The following is a 17,707-nucleotide window of genomic DNA, read 5'->3' on the forward strand; positions in this document are numbered from 1 at the left end:
ACCATTAGCTCCAGAGGGATCGTACACAGGATCGCACCCTTGGTCGTCCGATCCCGGAGCTGCGCCGCCGTCCCCCTCGCAGAGCCGGAAGACAGAAGCCGGTGACAGAAGCAAGAAGACTTCGAAATCGGCGGCAGAAGACTCCAGTCTTCATATGAGGTAGCGCACAGCACTGCAGCTGTGCGCCATTGCTCCCACACTAAACCCACATACTCCGGTCACTGTAGGGTGCAGGGCGCAGGGGGGGGCGCCCTGGGCAGCAATTAGAGACCTCTTGGCAAAAGTGGACATATATACAGTTGGGCACTGTATATATCCATGGGCCCCCGCCATATTTTTACACAGAAACGCGGGACAGAAGCCTGCCGCTGAGGGGGCGGGGCTTCCTCACCAGCGCCATTTTCTCTCCACAGCTCCGCTGAGAGGAAGCTCCCCAGGCTCTCCCCTGCAGAATCACGGTAGAAGAGGGTAAAAAGAGAGGGGGGGCACATAAATTTGGCGCAAAAACAGTATATACAGCAGCTACTGGGTTAACACTAAGTTACTGTGTGATTCCTGGGACATATATAGCGCTGGGGTGTGTGCTGGCATACTCTCTCTCTGTCTCTCCAAAGGGCCTTATGGGGGAACTGTCTTCAGATGAGCATTCCCTGAGTGTGTGGTGTCGGTACGTGTGTGTCGACATGTCTGAGGTAAAAGGCTCCCCTAAGGAGGAGATAGAGCAAATATGTGTGTGTGAGGGTGTCTCCGTCGACAACGCCGACACCTGTTTGGATATGTGTAATTAAGTGCTAAGGTGAATTTATTGCACAAAAGATTAGAGAACAGACAGGAAATCTACCCATGTCTGTCCCTATGTCGCAGAGACCTTCAGAGTCTCTCAATGCTCACTATCCAAAATAATAGACACTGATATCGACACGGAGGTTGACTCCAGTGTCGACTACGATAATGCAAAGTTACAGCCAAAATGGCAGAAAAGTATTCAATATATGATTATTGTAATAAAAGATGATTTGCATATCACTGATGACTCATCTGTCCCTGACACAAGGGTACACATGTTTAAGGGGAAGAAAGCTGAGGTAAATTTCCCTCCTCTCATGATGAAAAAGAGCGGGAATCTCCAGACAAGAGACTGCAGTTTCCCACAAAGAATTCTCAGCTATTCTCAGGGATCCTGCAGATAGCGTGCACATTCTGGTACACTACTCAGACCGGCGATTGTGTCGGCATGGGTTTATAGCGCTGTGGCAGTGTGGACAGGTACCTTATCAGCAGAGATTGAGACCCTAGTATGTGTATGTGTGTGTGTGTATATATATATATATATATATATATATATATATATATATATATATATATATATATATATATATATATATATATATATATATATATATATGTCTTAAGAGATATATATAAAACATGCCCAAGGAGACATGAGTATACTGGGTCCTAGAGTCAAAGTTATGTCGATTTCTGCTTGACGTGTCCTGTAGAATATGCAATGGACAGATGATGCCGACTTAAGAGGCGTATGGAAGGCTGAGGATTGTGTGGAGAAGGGTTCTCGGACCTGGTCTCCACAGCTATAGCTGGTAATTCTGATATTTTGCCTTATATTCCTGCACAGCCTAGGAAAGCACGACATTATCAAATGCAGCCTTTCGAACAAAGAAACAAGAAAGTCCGAGGTGCGTCCTTTCTTGCCAGAGGCGGGGGCAGAGGAAAGAAGCTGCACAACACAGCTAGTTCCCAGGAACAGAAGTCCTCCCCGGCCTCTACAAAAATCCACCGCATGTCGCTGGGGCTCCACAGGCGGAGCTAGGCCCGGTGGGGGCACGCCTTCGTAAGTTCAGCCACAAGTGGGTTCACTCCCTGTTAGATCCCTGGGCAATAGATATTGTGTCTCAGGGATACAAGCTGGACTTTGAGAAGATGCCCCCTCACCGACGGCCCTGCCGGCTTCCCCCCACGAGAGGGAAACAGTGTTAACTGCAATTCACAAATTCTATCTTCAACAGGTGGTGGTCAAGGTTCCCCTCCTTCCCCTTCAACAAGGAGGGGGTTATTATTCGACCATGTGGTAGTCCCGAAACCGTACGGTTCGGTCAGACCCATATTGAATTTAAAATCCCTGAACATATACCTGAAAAGGTTCAAGTTCAAGATGGAATCGCTGAGAGCGGTCATTGCAAGCCTGAAAGGGGGAGATTTTATGGTGACTCGGGACATAAAGGATGCATACCTTCATGTCCCCATTTATCCACCTCATCAGGCGTACCTCAGAATTGCGGAACGGGATTGTCATTACCAATTTCAGACGTTGCCGTTTGGTCTCTCCACGGCCCCGAGAATGTTCACCAAGGTAATAGCGGAAATGATGGTGCTCCTGCGGAAGCAAGGTGTCACTATTATCACGTACTTAGACGATCTCCTCATAAAAGCGAGATCAAGAGAGCAGTGGCTGAACAGCGTATCACTTTCTCTGTAAGTGTAACGGCAACACGGCTGGATTCTATATATTCCAAAGTCTCTCCTAGGCATGATCCTAGACACAGACCAGAAAAGGGGTTATCTCCCGGTAGAGAGAGCTCAGGAGCTCGTGACACTGGTCAGGAATCTATTAAAACCAAAACAGGTGTCAGTGCATCACTGCACTCGAGTCCTGGGAAGAATGGTGGCATCATACGAGGCCATTCCCTTCGGCAGGTTCCATGCGAGGACCTTCCAATGGGACTTACTGGACAAGTGGTCCGGATCACATCTTCAGATGCATCGGTTAATCACCCTATCCCCCAGGGCCAGGGTGTCTCTCCTGTGGTGGCTGCAAAGTGCTCACCTTCTCGAAGGTCGCAGATTCGGCATTCAGGACTGGGTCCTGGTGACCACGGATGCAAGCCTCCGAGGGTGGGGGGCAGTCACATAGGGAAGAAATTTCCAAGGGCTGTGGTCAAGTCAGGAGACTTGCCTTCACATCAACATCCTGGAACTAAGTGCCATATACACCACCCTACGTCAAGCAGAGTCCCTGCTTCGCGACCAACCGGTTCTGATTCAGTTAGACAGTATCACCGCAGTGGCTCATGTAAACCACCAAGGCGGCACAAGGAGCAGGGTGGCGATTGCAGAAGCCACCAGAATTCTTCGCTGGGCGGAGAATCACGTAAGAGCACTGTCAGCAGTGTTCATTCCGGGAGTGGACAACTGGGCAGCAGACTTCCTCAGCAGGCACGACCTCCACCCGGGAGAGTGGGGACTTCATCAAGAAGTCTTCACGCAGATTGCAAGTCCGTGGGAACTGCCACAGGTGGACATGATGGCATCCCGCCTCAACAAAAAGCTACAGAGATATTGCGCCAGGTCAAGAGCCTCTCAGGCGATAGCTGTAGACGCACTAGTGACACCGTGGGTGTTCCAGTCGGTTTATGTATTTCCTCCTCTTCCTCTCATACCAAAGGTGCTGAGAATCATAAGAAAAAGAAGAGTGAGAACAATACTCATTGTTCTGGATTGGCCAAGTAGGACTTGGTATCCGGATCTGCAAGAAATGCTCACAGAGGACCCATGGCTTCTGCCTCTAAGACAGGACTTGTTGCAACAGGGGCCCTGTCTGTTCCAAGACTTACCGCGGCTGCGTTTGACGGCATGGCGGTTGAACGCCGGATCCTTGCAGAAAAAGGCATTCCGGATGAGGTCATTCCTACGCTGATAAAGGCTAGGAAGGACATGACGGCTAAACATTATCACCGTATATGGCGAAAATATGTTGCTTGGTGTGAGGCCAGGAATGCCCCTACGGAGGAATTCCAGCTGGGCCGTTTCCTTCACTTCCTACAGTCGGGAATGACTTTGGGCCTGAAATTGGGTTCCATTAAGGTCCAGATTTCGGCCCTATCCATTTTCTTTCAAAAAGAGCTGGCTTCTCTACCTGAAGTTCAGACGTTTGTAAAGGGAGTGCTGCATATTCAGCCCCCTTTTGTGCCCCCGGTGGCACCTTGGGATCTTAACGTGGTGTGGAGTTTCCTGAAATCCCACTGGTTTGAACCTCTCAAAACGGTGGAATTTAAATATCTCACGTGGAAGGTGGTCATGCTACTAGCATTGGCTTCGACTAGGCGTGTGTCAGAATTAGCGGCTTTGTCACATAAAAGCCCCTATCTGGTTTTCCATGCGGATAGAGCAGAGTTGCGGACCCGTCCACAATTCCTGCCAAAAGTGGTTTCATCTTTTCATATAAACCAACCTATTGTGGTGCCTGTGGCTACTACTGACTTGGAGGATTCCGAGTTGCTTGATGTGGTCAGGGCTTTGAAGGTTTATGTAGCCAGAATGGCTAGAGTCAGGAAAACAGACTCTTTGTTTATCCTGTATGCTTCCAACAAGCTTGGTGCGCCTGCTTCAAAGCAAACTATTGCTCGCTGGATCTGTAACACGATTCAGCAGGCTCATTCTGCGGCTGGATTGCCGCTGCCAAAATCAGTAAAAGCCCACTCCACAAGGAAGGTGGGCTCTTCTTGGGCGGCTGCCCGAGGGGTCTTGGCATTACAGCTTTGCCGAGCAGCTACTTGGTCAGGTTCGAACACTTTTGCAAAGTTCTACAAGTTTGATACCCTGGCTGAGGAGGACCTTGTGTTTGCTCATTCGGTGCTGCAGAGTCATCCGCACTCTCCCGCCCGTTTGTGAGCTTTGGTATAATCCCCATGGTCCTTACGGAGTCCCCAGCATCCACTAGGACGTTAGAGAAAATAAGATTTTACTTACCGGTAAATCTATTTCTCGTAGTCCGTAGTGGATGCTGGGCGCCCGTCCCAAGTGCGGACTTCTTCTGCAATGCTTGTATATAGTTATTGCTTAAATAAGGGTTATGTTATGGTTGCATCAGGGTTGACCTGTTGCTCTGTTGTTGTTCATACTGTTGACTGGGTATGTTTATCTCAAGTTATACGGTGTGATTGGTGTGGCTGGTATGAATCTTGCCCTGGATTTCCAAAATCCTTTCCTTGTACTGTCAGCTCTTCCGGGCACAGTTTCTCTAACTGAGGTCTGGAGGAGGGACATAGAGGGAGGAGCCAGAGCACACCAGACTCTAAATTTTTTCTTAAAGTGCCCATGTCTCCTGCGGAGCCCGTCTATTCCCCATGGTCCTTACGGAGTCCCCAGCATCCACTACGGACTACGAGAAATAGATTTTCTAAAATCTTATTTTCTTAGATGCATGTAGCAAGATTAAGAGACAGATTGAATGTTGTAAACAAAGGTTAGTTCAGAGTCGATGATGACACCTAGGCAGCGAGCTTGTGAGGTAGGATTGTTTGTCGAGTTCTCAACAGTGATAGAGATATCAGGTTGGTAACTGCTATTGGTCGGTAGAAATATAATGATTTCTGTTTTGGAAATATAGGGCCTAATTCAGACGTGATCGCAGCAAATTTGTTAGCAAATGGGCAAAACCATGTGCACTGCAGGGGGGGCAGATACAACGTGCAGAGAGCGTTAGATTTGGGTGTGGTGTGTTCAAACTGAAATCTAAATTGTAGTGCAAAAATGTAGCAGCCAGTATTTACCCTGCACAGAAACAATATAACCCATCCACATCTAACTCTCTCTCTGCACATGTTGTATCCACCCCCCCTGCAGTTCACATGGTTTTGCCCATTTGCTAACAAATTTGCTGCTGCGATCAGGTCTGAATTAGGCCCATTAAGGTTGAGGTGGCGAGATGACATCCAGAGGAAACATCGGAATTCAGTGACATGGACCAATACAGATGGTGACAAATTTGGGGAGGATAAGTAGATATCAGTATCATCCGTGTACAGATGATACTGAAATCCAAAAGACTGATTAGTTTGCCAAGAGATGTGGTAAAGACTGAGAAAGGCAGCGAACCGAAGACTGAGCCTTGCGATACTCCAGCTGATAGAGGTAGTGAAGACGAGTTGGATTCAGGGAAGCGGACATCATCTCTAAAGACTGTGAAGAAAGGGTGATGTAACAGTATAAGCATACATGACTTCCAATGTCACTGAGGGGCCGATGTATTATAGCGGCACAATCCGTGCCGCTATAATACACCTGCCCCTCAGTGTCATTGAAAGCCATGTATGCTTATACTGTTCCATCACACTTCCTGCTCCGCCTCATTATCAAGGCGAAGAAAGAAGCCACATGACAAAATGTATTATTTTGTCTGCCGGAGCTGGGGAATGAAAGCTCCTCCCTCCGGCAATTCCTACCTGAGCACACAGCGCATCAGCTTAGTGCTTATATGCTGTGTCTCTCCCCAGGCCGTCTCCTCTTGGCATGCGTGAGAACTTGCATGCAGCCCAGAGCCAGCAGCCAGGGACAGCGCTGTCCCTGGCTGTTTTGTATGAGCAACGACATCTGCAGCTATCAAAGTCGCTATCTGCAGGTGTCGGACTGACCGTTCATACATTTCCCTGCACATTGGCTTGCTCTCTTACATGCGCCCCTGTAACTTAAGCACACACTGCCACTGTAATACATGGGGAGAAGCAGTATGACCGCATATAACATGAGCCGATACCACTTCTCCATATCGCAGGATAATACATATACCCCTAAGACACTAATTATTCATGATGTGAGAAGCAGCCAGAAAAATTCTGAAGTGTATAGGGACATACTTGCTGTCTGCCATTTAATCACCTGATGTCCTATCATTCGGGCGTTTCACATTCTAAAGGCAGAAAGACTCGCAAACAAACAATAACTGAAGTAGCTGCATTAAAGCACTGGCAAACCATAACAATGGAGGAAATCCAGCATTTGATGATGTACATGGGTTCCCGACTTCAGACAGTCATTGCCTGCAAAGGATTCTCAACAAAGTATTAAAAATTAACATTTTATTTATAGTTATGTTACTTTTGTCCAATTACATTTAAGCACATGCAAATAGGGGACTATGTATAAAAATGGTTGCAATTCCTAAACCAGAGGTTCTCAAACGCGGTCCTTGAGGCTCCCCAACGGTCCAGGTTTTAGGTATATTCATGCCTCAGCGCAGATGATTAAATCAATTTGACTGAAGTGCTAATTGATTCACCTGTGGATAAGCATGGATAAACGTAAAACCTGGACCCTTGGAGTGCTTTGAGGATTGCATTTGAGTACCTGTCCTAAACGTTTTATATAATATTTTTGTTCAACCCCTTGAATTAAAGCAGAAAGTCTGCACCTTTGTTTAATTTCAAATCCATTGTGGTGGCTTACAGAACTAAAATTATGAAATTGTATCAGTGCCCAAATATATATGGACCTAATTGTAGGCTATCAAGTGAGCTATTATCGTGCAGTGAGTAAAATAGCACCTGTAGCATAGGTGTGCGCAGGGGGGGTGCCTGGTGCGCACAGGCACCTCCTAATGTCTGGAACCCCGATCTCCCATGCCTGATGCAGCGATCGCTGAGCAGGCGGATTACTGTCCCCTCTGCGCTGCACCCTGTCAGGAATGCATTACTGACTGGATGCCTGGGTTAATCAAGGGTGCAACTGACATCGGCTTTCAAATTCCCATCTCCACCTCCATGTACAAAAACAGTGTGATGTGACGTGATTACGACATGCTGCTCGCATGCCCACCCGTCACACCCGCCACATACACACCTCTCTCCTTCTATGCTATGCCAACGCCAGCCACTGATGAGGAGCAGCATGCAGCCAGCGTTCCTCTTAGGAATACAAATTCAATACTAGCAGACGGCCGGCGGCAGCATTGACACGTCACTCATTTTTCCAGCAGCATCAGTACTTGTCTGCGACAGTCAGTGTCAGTGAGTGACTGACTTGTAAGTAAGCTGGTGCAGCTTGCAGGGGAAAGAGAGGGGGAGCCAGACCAGGCTGAGGAGGAGCAGTGTAATTGCAGTGAGTGCCATCAGGGGTGTTTGTTTGGTGCACACCACAACATCTGACAATGTATCTGCTTTATTAGGATTGGTACAAAGATGGATATTTTATATGTATTGACCATCAATAGATGGTACTAAACACGCCCAAAAGGCGGTGCTAGAGACACACACACACACACACACACACACACACACACACACACACCCCCCCCCCCCCGACGGTGCACCCCCTAATAAAATGTGCTGCGCACGCCAGTGACCTGTAGGTGATATAAATAGTAAGCTGGCTGTCATTCTATACTATGAGTGCATACAGTGGACATGGACATCCAGATGTTCAGAATATGGATTTTCTGTAGACCAGTATTCTGATCAGTGGCGGACAAATGGAAAGTGTTTGAAGCAGTACACAGCAAAAGTTTGTGTGAGAATATATTTTTTTCTTTCTTTAAATTACTTACATGGTAGGTTTGTCAGGTTTTGTAGGGCCACATTGTACATCATCATCATTTAGGGCAGTGTTTCCTAAAGTCAATGCTCATGCCATCTTAACAATCTAGGTTTTAAGGACAGCCATGTTGAAGCATAAGTAACACAGGAGCAGATGTATTAAACTGGAGAAGGCATAAGGAAGTGATAAACAAGTGATAAGTGCAAGGTCATAAATGCACCAGCCAGTCAGCTCCTAACTGTAAATCTGCATATTGGAGCTGATTGGCTGGTGCGTTTATCGCCTTGCACTTATCACTTGTTTATCACATCCTTATGCCTTCTCCGGGTTAATACATCTGCCCCTTAATTAGTACCTCACTCATTTTGATCTAACTAGGCTTACCATACTATCCCTTTAAACTGAGACACTCGTGAATTTCACAGGTTCTAGGTCTGATTAAAACCAGGTGAAATGCTGGCTAGAATTAAGCCAGCCACAGACCTTGTGTAATTCATAAGTGTCTGGGTTTAAAGGAATAGTAAGTCTAGGTTCCTGGGTAGTGCTGCAGTAGTGAGCAGGCTAACAAAATTAGGAGGTTAGACAGGTGGTTGCTACTTGAGACTAAAATATTTTTTTAAGAAAAACACACTTATCAATGCCAGGCAATTACTACCTTTTCACTCTTTTAAATATGCAAATATTTTTTGTTTTTAATTGTTTTCAGAATGGGCAGAGTTTCTTGGTCCTCGATGAGCAACGGTTTGCTAAGGAGATTTTGCCTAAGTACTTCAAACACAATAACATGGCCAGCTTTGTGAGACAGCTAAACATGTGTAAGTATTATGGTTAATTTGCACATTACATAATTATAAAAGTCTCCTTGAAGTTAAAAATGTAAGATGGGTAACTAGAAGGTCCAAAAAAATCACAGCATCCTAGTGTAGTAGTTAGGATTACTGTCTGAGGTCATGAGGAGTTATATTCCTGACAAAGGCCAGTATGTGTGTAGTTTGTATGTGCCCCTATTTCTCTTACGTCCTAGAGCAGAGGTTCTCAAACTCGGTCCTCGGGGGCACACACAGTGCATGTTTTGCAGGTAACCCAGCAGGTGCACAAGTGTATGTATTACTCACTGACACATTTTAAAAGGTCCACAGGTGGAGCTAATTATTTCACTTGCGATTCTGTGAGGAGACCTGCAAAACATGCACTGTGTGTGCCCCCGAGGACCGAGTTTGAGAACCTCTGTCCTAGAGGATGCTGGGGACTCCAAAAGGACCATGGGGTATAGACGGGATCCGCAGGAGCTTGGGCACACTAAAAAGACTTAAGACTGGGTGTGAACTGGCTCCTCGCTCTATGCCTCTCCTCCAGACCTCAGTTAGACTTTGTGCCCAGGAGTGACTGGATGCACACCAGGGGAGCTCTCCTGAGTTTCTCTAGGAAAATACTTTTTGTTAGGTTTTTTATTTTCAGAGAGCCCTGCTGGCTACAGGCTCCTTGCAGCGTGGGAGTGAGGGGAGAGAAGCAGACCTACTTCTGTGAGTTTCAAGGCTCTGCTTCTCGGCTACTGAACACCATTAGCTCCAGAGGGTTCGATCACTTGGTGCGCCTAGCTGCTTGTTCCCGGAGCCACGCCGTCACCCCCTCACAGAAGTCAGAAGTCGGGTGAGTATGAGAAGAACAGAAGACTTCAGGACGGCAGAAGACTTCAGTGACGGAAGGTAAAGCACAGCGGTAACGCTGTGCTCCATGCTCCCACACACACATCACCAACGCTTGTCACTGGGTGCAGGGCGCTGGGGGGGGGGGCGCCCTGGGGGGCATGTTACTGAGCCGGCAAAAGATCATAGGTGCCGAGGCACTTTATTACAGACCCCCGCCGGGCATTTTTTGTATGTTTAAATTTGGCGGGCCGAAGCCGCCGGGAAGGGGGCGGAGCGTCGGTCCTCTGCTCACTCGCGCGCCATTTTCTCCCTACACAGCACCGAGGGAGAGACGCTGCCGGGTTCTCCACGTTTTCTGCAAGTATAGGGGGCATCTCCAGTGGGGAGCCGCTGTGGGGTACCAGTTGTGAATTATAAGGCAGTGCTGGGTACACTTAATCTTCTGTGTCCCAATACAGGCGCTAGGGTGTGAGCTGGCATACTCCCTCTGTCTCCTCTTCTGGGCTGAATTGTGGGCCTGTCACCTTGCTGGGACGGTTCTGGGTGTTGTGGGTGTCGGTACTGCGTGTCGACATGTCGAAACCTGAATGTTATTCACCAGAGGAGGTTATAGGAGGTGGGGATGCGGGGCTAGAGCTAGCACTCCTTACTACAATAAATTCCAATGTAGCTTCTTTATCTAAGAGCTTAGATAAGTCTGAGTCACAGACCCAGGTGTGGAAGAAATTTATGGAGGAGGCTTTATCTCAGGTACAGACCCCATCCGGGTCCCATAAGAGGCCTTTTACTCAGGTGGGGGATACGGATACCGACACGGACTCTGAGTCCGAGGTCGATTTCACTGAGGCGGCATTACATCCACGTTTGGTTAAGAGTATTCAGTACATGATTGTGCCTATAAAGGATGTGTTGCAGATTTCTGATGAACCCGCGGTGCAGGAAACAAGGATTTGCTTATTCAAGGGGAAGAAACCTGAGGTAAACTTTCCCCCCTCTCATGAAATGAATACTCTTTGTGAAAAGGCTTGGGAATCGCCGGATAAGAAATGGCAGATTCCTCAGAGGATTCTTATGGCGTATCCTTTTCCCTCTGATGACAGGGAAAAATTGGGAGACATCTCCAATCGTTGATAAAGCTCTATGCCGTTTGTCTAAGAAGGTGGCGCTTCAGTCTCCTGACACGGCAGCTCTCAAGGATCCGGCGGATCGCAAGTTGGAGACGTGTCTGAAGTCCATTTTTGCTAATACGGGTGCATTGCTCAGACCTGCTGTGGTGTCGGTATGGGTGAGTAGTGCTATTGCTAAATGGGCGGAGAATTTAGCTAGTGACATGGATACTCTTGATAAAGATAATGTCCTTCTAACTCTTGGTTATATTAAGGACGCTGCAGATTACCTGAAGGACGCGGCAAGGGACGTCTGTCTCTTGGGATCAAGGACCAATGCCATGTCGATATCTGCCAGGAGGGCCTTGTGGATCCATCAATGGAATGCTGATGCCGACTCCAAGAGGTCTATGGAAGCTCTACCCTTTAAAGGTACGGTCTTGTTTGGGGACGGCCTGGCGGACCTAGTCTCGACCGCGGGTAAGTCCTCTTTTCTTCCTTATGTTCCCACACAACAGAAGAAGGCACCACATCAGCAAATGCAGTCCTTTCGTCACAATAAATACAGGCGTGGAAAGGGTTCGTCTTTCCTCGCCTCAAAGGGTAGAGGACGGGGAAGAAAAATTCCTGCATCTCAGGGGCACAGGACCAGAAGTCCTCCCCGGCTGCTACCAAGTCCACCGCATGACGCTGGGGCTTCCCTGGGGGAGTCCGGACCGGTGGGGGGCCGTCTTCAGGTATTCAGCCAGGTCTGGATTCAATCAGACCTGGATCCTTGGGTGTTAGAAATAGTGTCTCAACGATACAAACTGGAGTTTCAGGAGATGCCCCCTCACCGGTTCTTCATTTCGGCATTACCAGTGGTTCTTCCGGACAGGGAGGTAGTCCGGGGGCCGTTCAAAAATTGTGTCTACAGAGGGTCATTGTTCCCGTCCCTCCGTCCTAGCGGGGGGAGGGCTTCTACTTGAGCCTATTTGTGGTACCGAAACCGGACGGTTCGGTCAGACCAATTCTAAATCTAAAATCCCTCAATCCATACTTGAAAGTCTTCAGGTTCAAGATGGAATCCCTTCGAGCGGTGATTGCCAGCCTGGAGGGGGGGGATGTTATGGCGTCAGTCGACATAAAGGATGCCTACTTACATGTGCCGATATATCCTCCGCATCAGGCTTTCCTCAGGTTTGCGATACAGGATTCTCATTACCAATTTCAGACGTTGCCGTTTGGGCTTTCCACGGCTCCGAGGATTTTCACCAAGGTCTTGGCGGAAATGATGGTTCTTCTTCGCAAACAAGGGGTTTCAATTATCCCGTACTTGGACGATCTCCTGATAAAGGCGAGGTCCAAGGAACGATTGCTGACAAGTGTAGAGTTGTCTCTATCGGTTCTGCGACAATACGGATGGGTCCCCAATTTGCCGAAATCCCAGTTGATTCCGACCACTCTGCTTCCTTTTCTGGGCATGATTCTGGACACTGAGTTACAGAAGGTATTCCTTCCAGAAGAAAAGGCTCTGGAATTGCAGACGATGGTCAGAGAACTCCTGAAGCCGACGAGTGTGTCGATCCATCATTGTACTCGGGTTCTGGGGAAGATGGTTGCGGCATACGAAGCCATTCCATACGGCAGATTTCACGCCGGCGTATTTCAGTGGGACTTGCTGAGCAAATGGTCCGGGTCTCACCTACACATTCACCGGAAGATAAGTCTATCTCCCAGAGCCAGAATTTCTCTCCTGTGGTGGCTACAAGCTCATCACCTGCTCGGGGGACGCCGATTCGGTATCCAGGATTGGGTACTTCTGACAACAGATGCAAGTCTCCGGGGCTGGGGCGCAGTCACCCAAGGAAGAAATTTCCAGGGAAAATGGTCGCTGCAGGAAGCCTGTCTCCACATAAATGTTCTAGAGTTAAGAGCCATTTACAACGGCCTGCTCCAAGCAAGAAGTCTTCTTCAGGGTCGACCGGTCCTGGTACAGTCAGACAACATCACAGCGGTGGCCCATATAAACCGGCAAGGCGGAACGAGGAGCAGAGCAGCAATAGCGGAGGCCACAAAGATACTTCGCTGGGCGGAACAACACGTCAGCGCACTGTCAGCAGTTTTCCTACCGGGGGTGGACAACTGGAAGCGGATTTCCTCAGCAGACACGACCTCCATCCGGGAGAGTGGGCTCTGCACCAAGAGGTATTTGCAGAAGTGATAAGACGCTGGGGAATTCCGTTGATTGACGTGATGGCGTCTCGGCTCAACAAGGAGCTTCCGAGGTATTGTTCCAGGTCAAGGGACCCACAAGCCACGGCGGTGGACGCCCTGGTGTCTCCGTGGGTCTTCCAGTCGGTGTATGTGTTCCCTCCTCTTCCTCTCATTCCAAAGGTGCTGGGGATCATTCGTCGAGCAAGGGTTCAGGCGATTCTCGTCGTCCCAGACTGGCCAAGAAGGGCCTGGTACCCGGATCTTCAGGACTTACTGGTGGAAGATCCTTGGCCGCTTCCTCTAAGAGAGGATCTGTTGTTACAGGGTCCATGCGTGTTTCCGGACTTACCGCGGCATGGAGGTTGAGCGCCAGATCTTAGCTCGTAAGGGTATTCCCAGGGAGGTCATTCCAACTCTCATTAAGGCTAGGAAAGAGGTTACGGCGAAACACTATCACCGTATCTGGAGGAAATATGTTTCCTGGTGTGAGGTTAAAAAGGCTCCTGCAGAGGATTTTCACTTGGGTCGTTTTCTCCACTTTTTACAGGCGGGTGTAGATGCAGGCCTAAAATTGGGTTCCATCAAAGTGCAAATTTCGGCTTTGTCTATTTTCTTTCAAAAAGAGTTGGCTGCCCTCCCAGAGGTTCAGACTTTTGTAAATGGTGTAATGCATATCAATCCACCTTTTGTACCGCCTGTAGCGCCATGGGACCTTGATGTCGTCTTACGGTTCCTCATGTCTTCCTGGTTTGAACCTTTGCGGACAGTTGAATTAAAATTTCTCACTTGGAAGGTAGTTATGCTTTTGGCGCTGGCATCTGCCAGGCGAGTATCGGAATTGGCAGCTTTATCTCATAAGAGCCCGTACTTGATTTTTCATGCGGATAGGGCGGAATTGAGGACTCGTCAACAATTTCTACCGAAGGTGGTTTCGTCATTTCACATTAACCAACCTATTGTGGTTCCGGTAGCTACGGAAGATGTGGCAATTCCAAAATCTCTGGATGTTGTAAGAGCGTTAAAAGTTTACGTTTCTAGGACAGCTGTTACTAGGAAAACTGAAGCGTTGTTTGTTTTGTATGCGGCCAACAAGGTTGGCCATCCCGCGTCAAAACAGACTATTGCACGCTGGATTTGTAGTACGATCTAGCAAGCTCATTCTTCGGTGGGGTTGCCGGTGCCGAAGTCGGTTAAAGCCCATTCTACCAGAAAGGTGGGCTCATCTTGGGCGGCTGCCCGAGGTGTTTCGGCACTACAGCTTTGCCGAGCGGCTACTTGGTCGGGTTCGAACACTTTTGCTAAATTCTATAAGTTCGATACCCTGGCCGATGAGGACCTGGCGTTTGCTCAGTCGGTGCTGCAGAGTCGTCCGCACTCTCCCGCCCGTTCTGGAGCTTTGGTATAATCCCCATGGTCCTTTTGGAGTCCCCAGCATCCTCTAGGACGTAAGAGAAAATAGGATTTTGGTACTCACCGTTAAATCCTTTTCTCTATCGTCCTAGTGGATGCTGGGGTTCCTGAAAGGACCATGGGGAATAGCGGCTCCGCAGGAGACAGGGCACAAAAAGTAAAGCTTTACGATCAGGTGGTGTGTACTGGCTCCTCCCCCTATGACCCTCCTCCAAGCCTCAGTTAGATTTTTGTGCCCGGCCGAGAAGGGTGCAATCTAGGTGGCTCTCCTAAAGAGCTGCTTAGAAAAGTTTAGCTTAGGTTTTTTATTTTACAGTGAGTCCTGCTGGCAACAGGATCACTGCAACGAGGGACTTAGGGGAGAAGAAGTGAACTCACCTGCGTGCAGGATGGATTGGCTTCTTGGCTACTGGACATCGGCTCCAGAGGGACGATCACAGGTACAGCCTGGATGGTCACCGGAGCCTTGCCGCCGGCCCCCTTGCAGATGCTGAAGTAAGAAGAGGTCCAGAATCGGCGGCAGAAGACTCCTCAGTCTTCTAAAGGTTGCGCACAGCACTGCAGCTGTGCGCCATTTTCCTCTCAGCACACTTCACACGGCAGTCACTGAGGGTGCAGGGCGCTGGGAGGGGGGCGCCCTGGGAGGCAAAATGAAAACCTATTTTGGCTAAAAATACCTCACATATAGCCTCCGGAGGCTATATGGAGATATTTAACCCCTGCCAGAATCCGTTAAGAGCGGGAGACGAGGCCGCCGAAAAAGGGGCGGGGCCTATCTCCTCAGCACACAGCGCCATTTTCCCTCACAGAAAGGCTGGAGGGAAGGCTCCCAGGCTCTCCCCTGCACTGCACTGCACTACAGAAACAGGGTTAAAACAGAGAGGGGGGGCACTAATTTGGCGTTAGAAATATATAATAAAGATGCTATAAGGGAAAACACTTATATAAGGTTGTCCCTATATAATTATAGCGTTTTTGGTGTGTGCTGGCAAACTCTCCCTCTGTCTCTCCAAAGGGCTAGTGGGTCCTGTCCTCTATCAGAGCATTCCCTGTGTGGGTGCTGTGTCGGTACGTGTGTGTCGACATGTATGAGGACGATGTTGGTGAGGAGGCGGAGCAATTGCCTGTAATGGTGATGTCACTCTCTAGGGAGTCGACACCGGAATGGATGGCTTATTTAGGGAATTACGTGATAATGTCAACACGCTGCAAGGTCGGTTGACGACATGAGACGGCCGACAAACAATTAGTACCGGTCCAGACGTCTCAAAAACACCGTCAGGGGTTTTAAAACGCCCGTTTACTTTAGTCGGTCGACACAGACACAGACAGGGACACTGAATCCAGTGTCGACGGTGAATAAACAAACGTATTCCTTATTAGGGCCACACGTTAAAGGCAATGAAGGAGGTGTTACATATTTCTGATACTACAAGTACCACAAAAGAGGGTATTATGTGGGATGTGAAAAAACTACCGTAGTTTTTCCTGAATCAGATAAATTAAATAAAGTGTGTGATGATGCGTGGGTTCCCCCCGATAGAAAATTAGGGGCGGTATACCCTTTCCCGCCAGAAGTTAGGGCGCGTTGGGAAACACCCCTTAGGGTGGCTAAGGCGCTCACACGGTTATCAAAACAAGTGGCGGTACCGTCTATAGATAGGGCCGTCCTCAAGGACCAGCTGACAGGAGGCTGGAAAATATCATAAAAAGTATATACACACATACTGGTGTTATACTGCGACCAGCGATCGCCTCAGCCTGGATGTGCAGAGCTGGGGTGGCTTGGTCGGATTCCCTGACTAAAAATATTGATACCCTTGACAGGGACAGTATTTTATTGACTATAGAGCATTTAAAGGATGCATTTCTATATATGCGAGATGCACAGAGGGATATTTGCACTCTGGCATCAAGAGTAAATGCGATGTCCATATCTGCCAGAAGATGTTATGGACACGACAGTGGTCAGGTGATGCAGATTCCAAACGGCACAAAGGTGTATTGCCGTATAAAGGAAGAGGAGTTATTTGGGGTCGGTCCATCGGACCTGGTGGCCACGGCAACTGCTGGAAAATCCACCGTTTTTACCCTAAGTCACATCTCTGCAGAAAAAGACACCGTCTTTTCAGCCTCAGTCCTTTCGTCCCTATAAGATCATATCTGCCCAGGGATAGAGGAAAGGGAAGAAGACTGCAGCAGGCAGCCCATTCCCAGGAACAGAAGCGTTCCACCGCTTCTGACAAGTTCTCAGCATGGCGCTGAGACCGTACAGGACCCCTGGATCCTACAAGTAGTATCCCAGGGGTACAGATTGGAATGTCGAGACGTTTCCCCTTCGCAGGCTCCTGAAGTCTGCTTTACCAAGGTCTCCCTCCGACAAGGAGGCAGTATGGGAAAAAATTCACAAGCTGTATTCCCAGCAGGTGATAATTAAATTACCTCTCCTACTACAAGAAAAGGGGTATTATTCCACACTATATTGTGGTACTGAAGCCAGAAGGCTAGGTGAGACTTATTCTAAAAAATTTTTGAACACTTACAAAGGTTCAAATCAAGATGGAGTCACTCAGAGCAGTGATAACGAACCAGGAAGAAGGGGACTATATAGTGTCCCGGGACATCAGGGATGCTTACCTCTATGTCCCAAATTTGCCCTTCTCACTAAGGGTACCTCAGGTTCGTGGTGCAGAACTGTCACTATCAGTTTCAGACGCTGCCGTTTGGATTGTCCACGGCACCCCGGGTCTTTACCAAGGTAATGGCCGAAATGATGATTCTTCTTCGAAGAAAAGGCGTCTTAATTATCCCTTACTTGGACGATCTCCTGATAAGGGCATAGTCCAGGGAACAGTTGGAGGTCGGAGTAGCACGATCTCGGATACTGCTACAACAGCACGGGTGGATTCTAAATATTCCAAAATCGCAGCTGATCCCGACGACACGTCTGCTGTGCCTAGGGATGATTCTGGACACAGTCCAGAAAAAGGTGTTTCTCCCGGAAGAGAAAGCCAGGGA

At 48.5% G+C, this 17,707-nt stretch overlaps 1 protein-coding gene across 2 annotated transcripts in view; it reads left to right on the forward strand.

Annotated features, from left to right (window-relative positions):
- The window catches only part of LOC134909889 (heat shock factor protein 2-like), a 154,568-nt gene that overhangs the window by 26,951 nt on the left and 109,910 nt on the right, over positions 1-17,707 (forward strand). For both annotated transcript variants that reach the window (XM_063917245.1, XM_063917243.1), the window contains exon 2: positions 9,035-9,143. In XM_063917245.1, the coding sequence (XP_063773315.1) occupies positions 9,035-9,143 (109 nt within the window). The remainder of the gene's footprint in view (positions 1-9,034; positions 9,144-17,707) is intronic.

Source organism: Pseudophryne corroboree, chromosome 4, assembly GCF_028390025.1.
Source record: "Pseudophryne corroboree isolate aPseCor3 chromosome 4, aPseCor3.hap2, whole genome shotgun sequence".
Lineage (NCBI taxonomy): Eukaryota > Metazoa > Chordata > Amphibia > Anura > Myobatrachidae > Pseudophryne > Pseudophryne corroboree.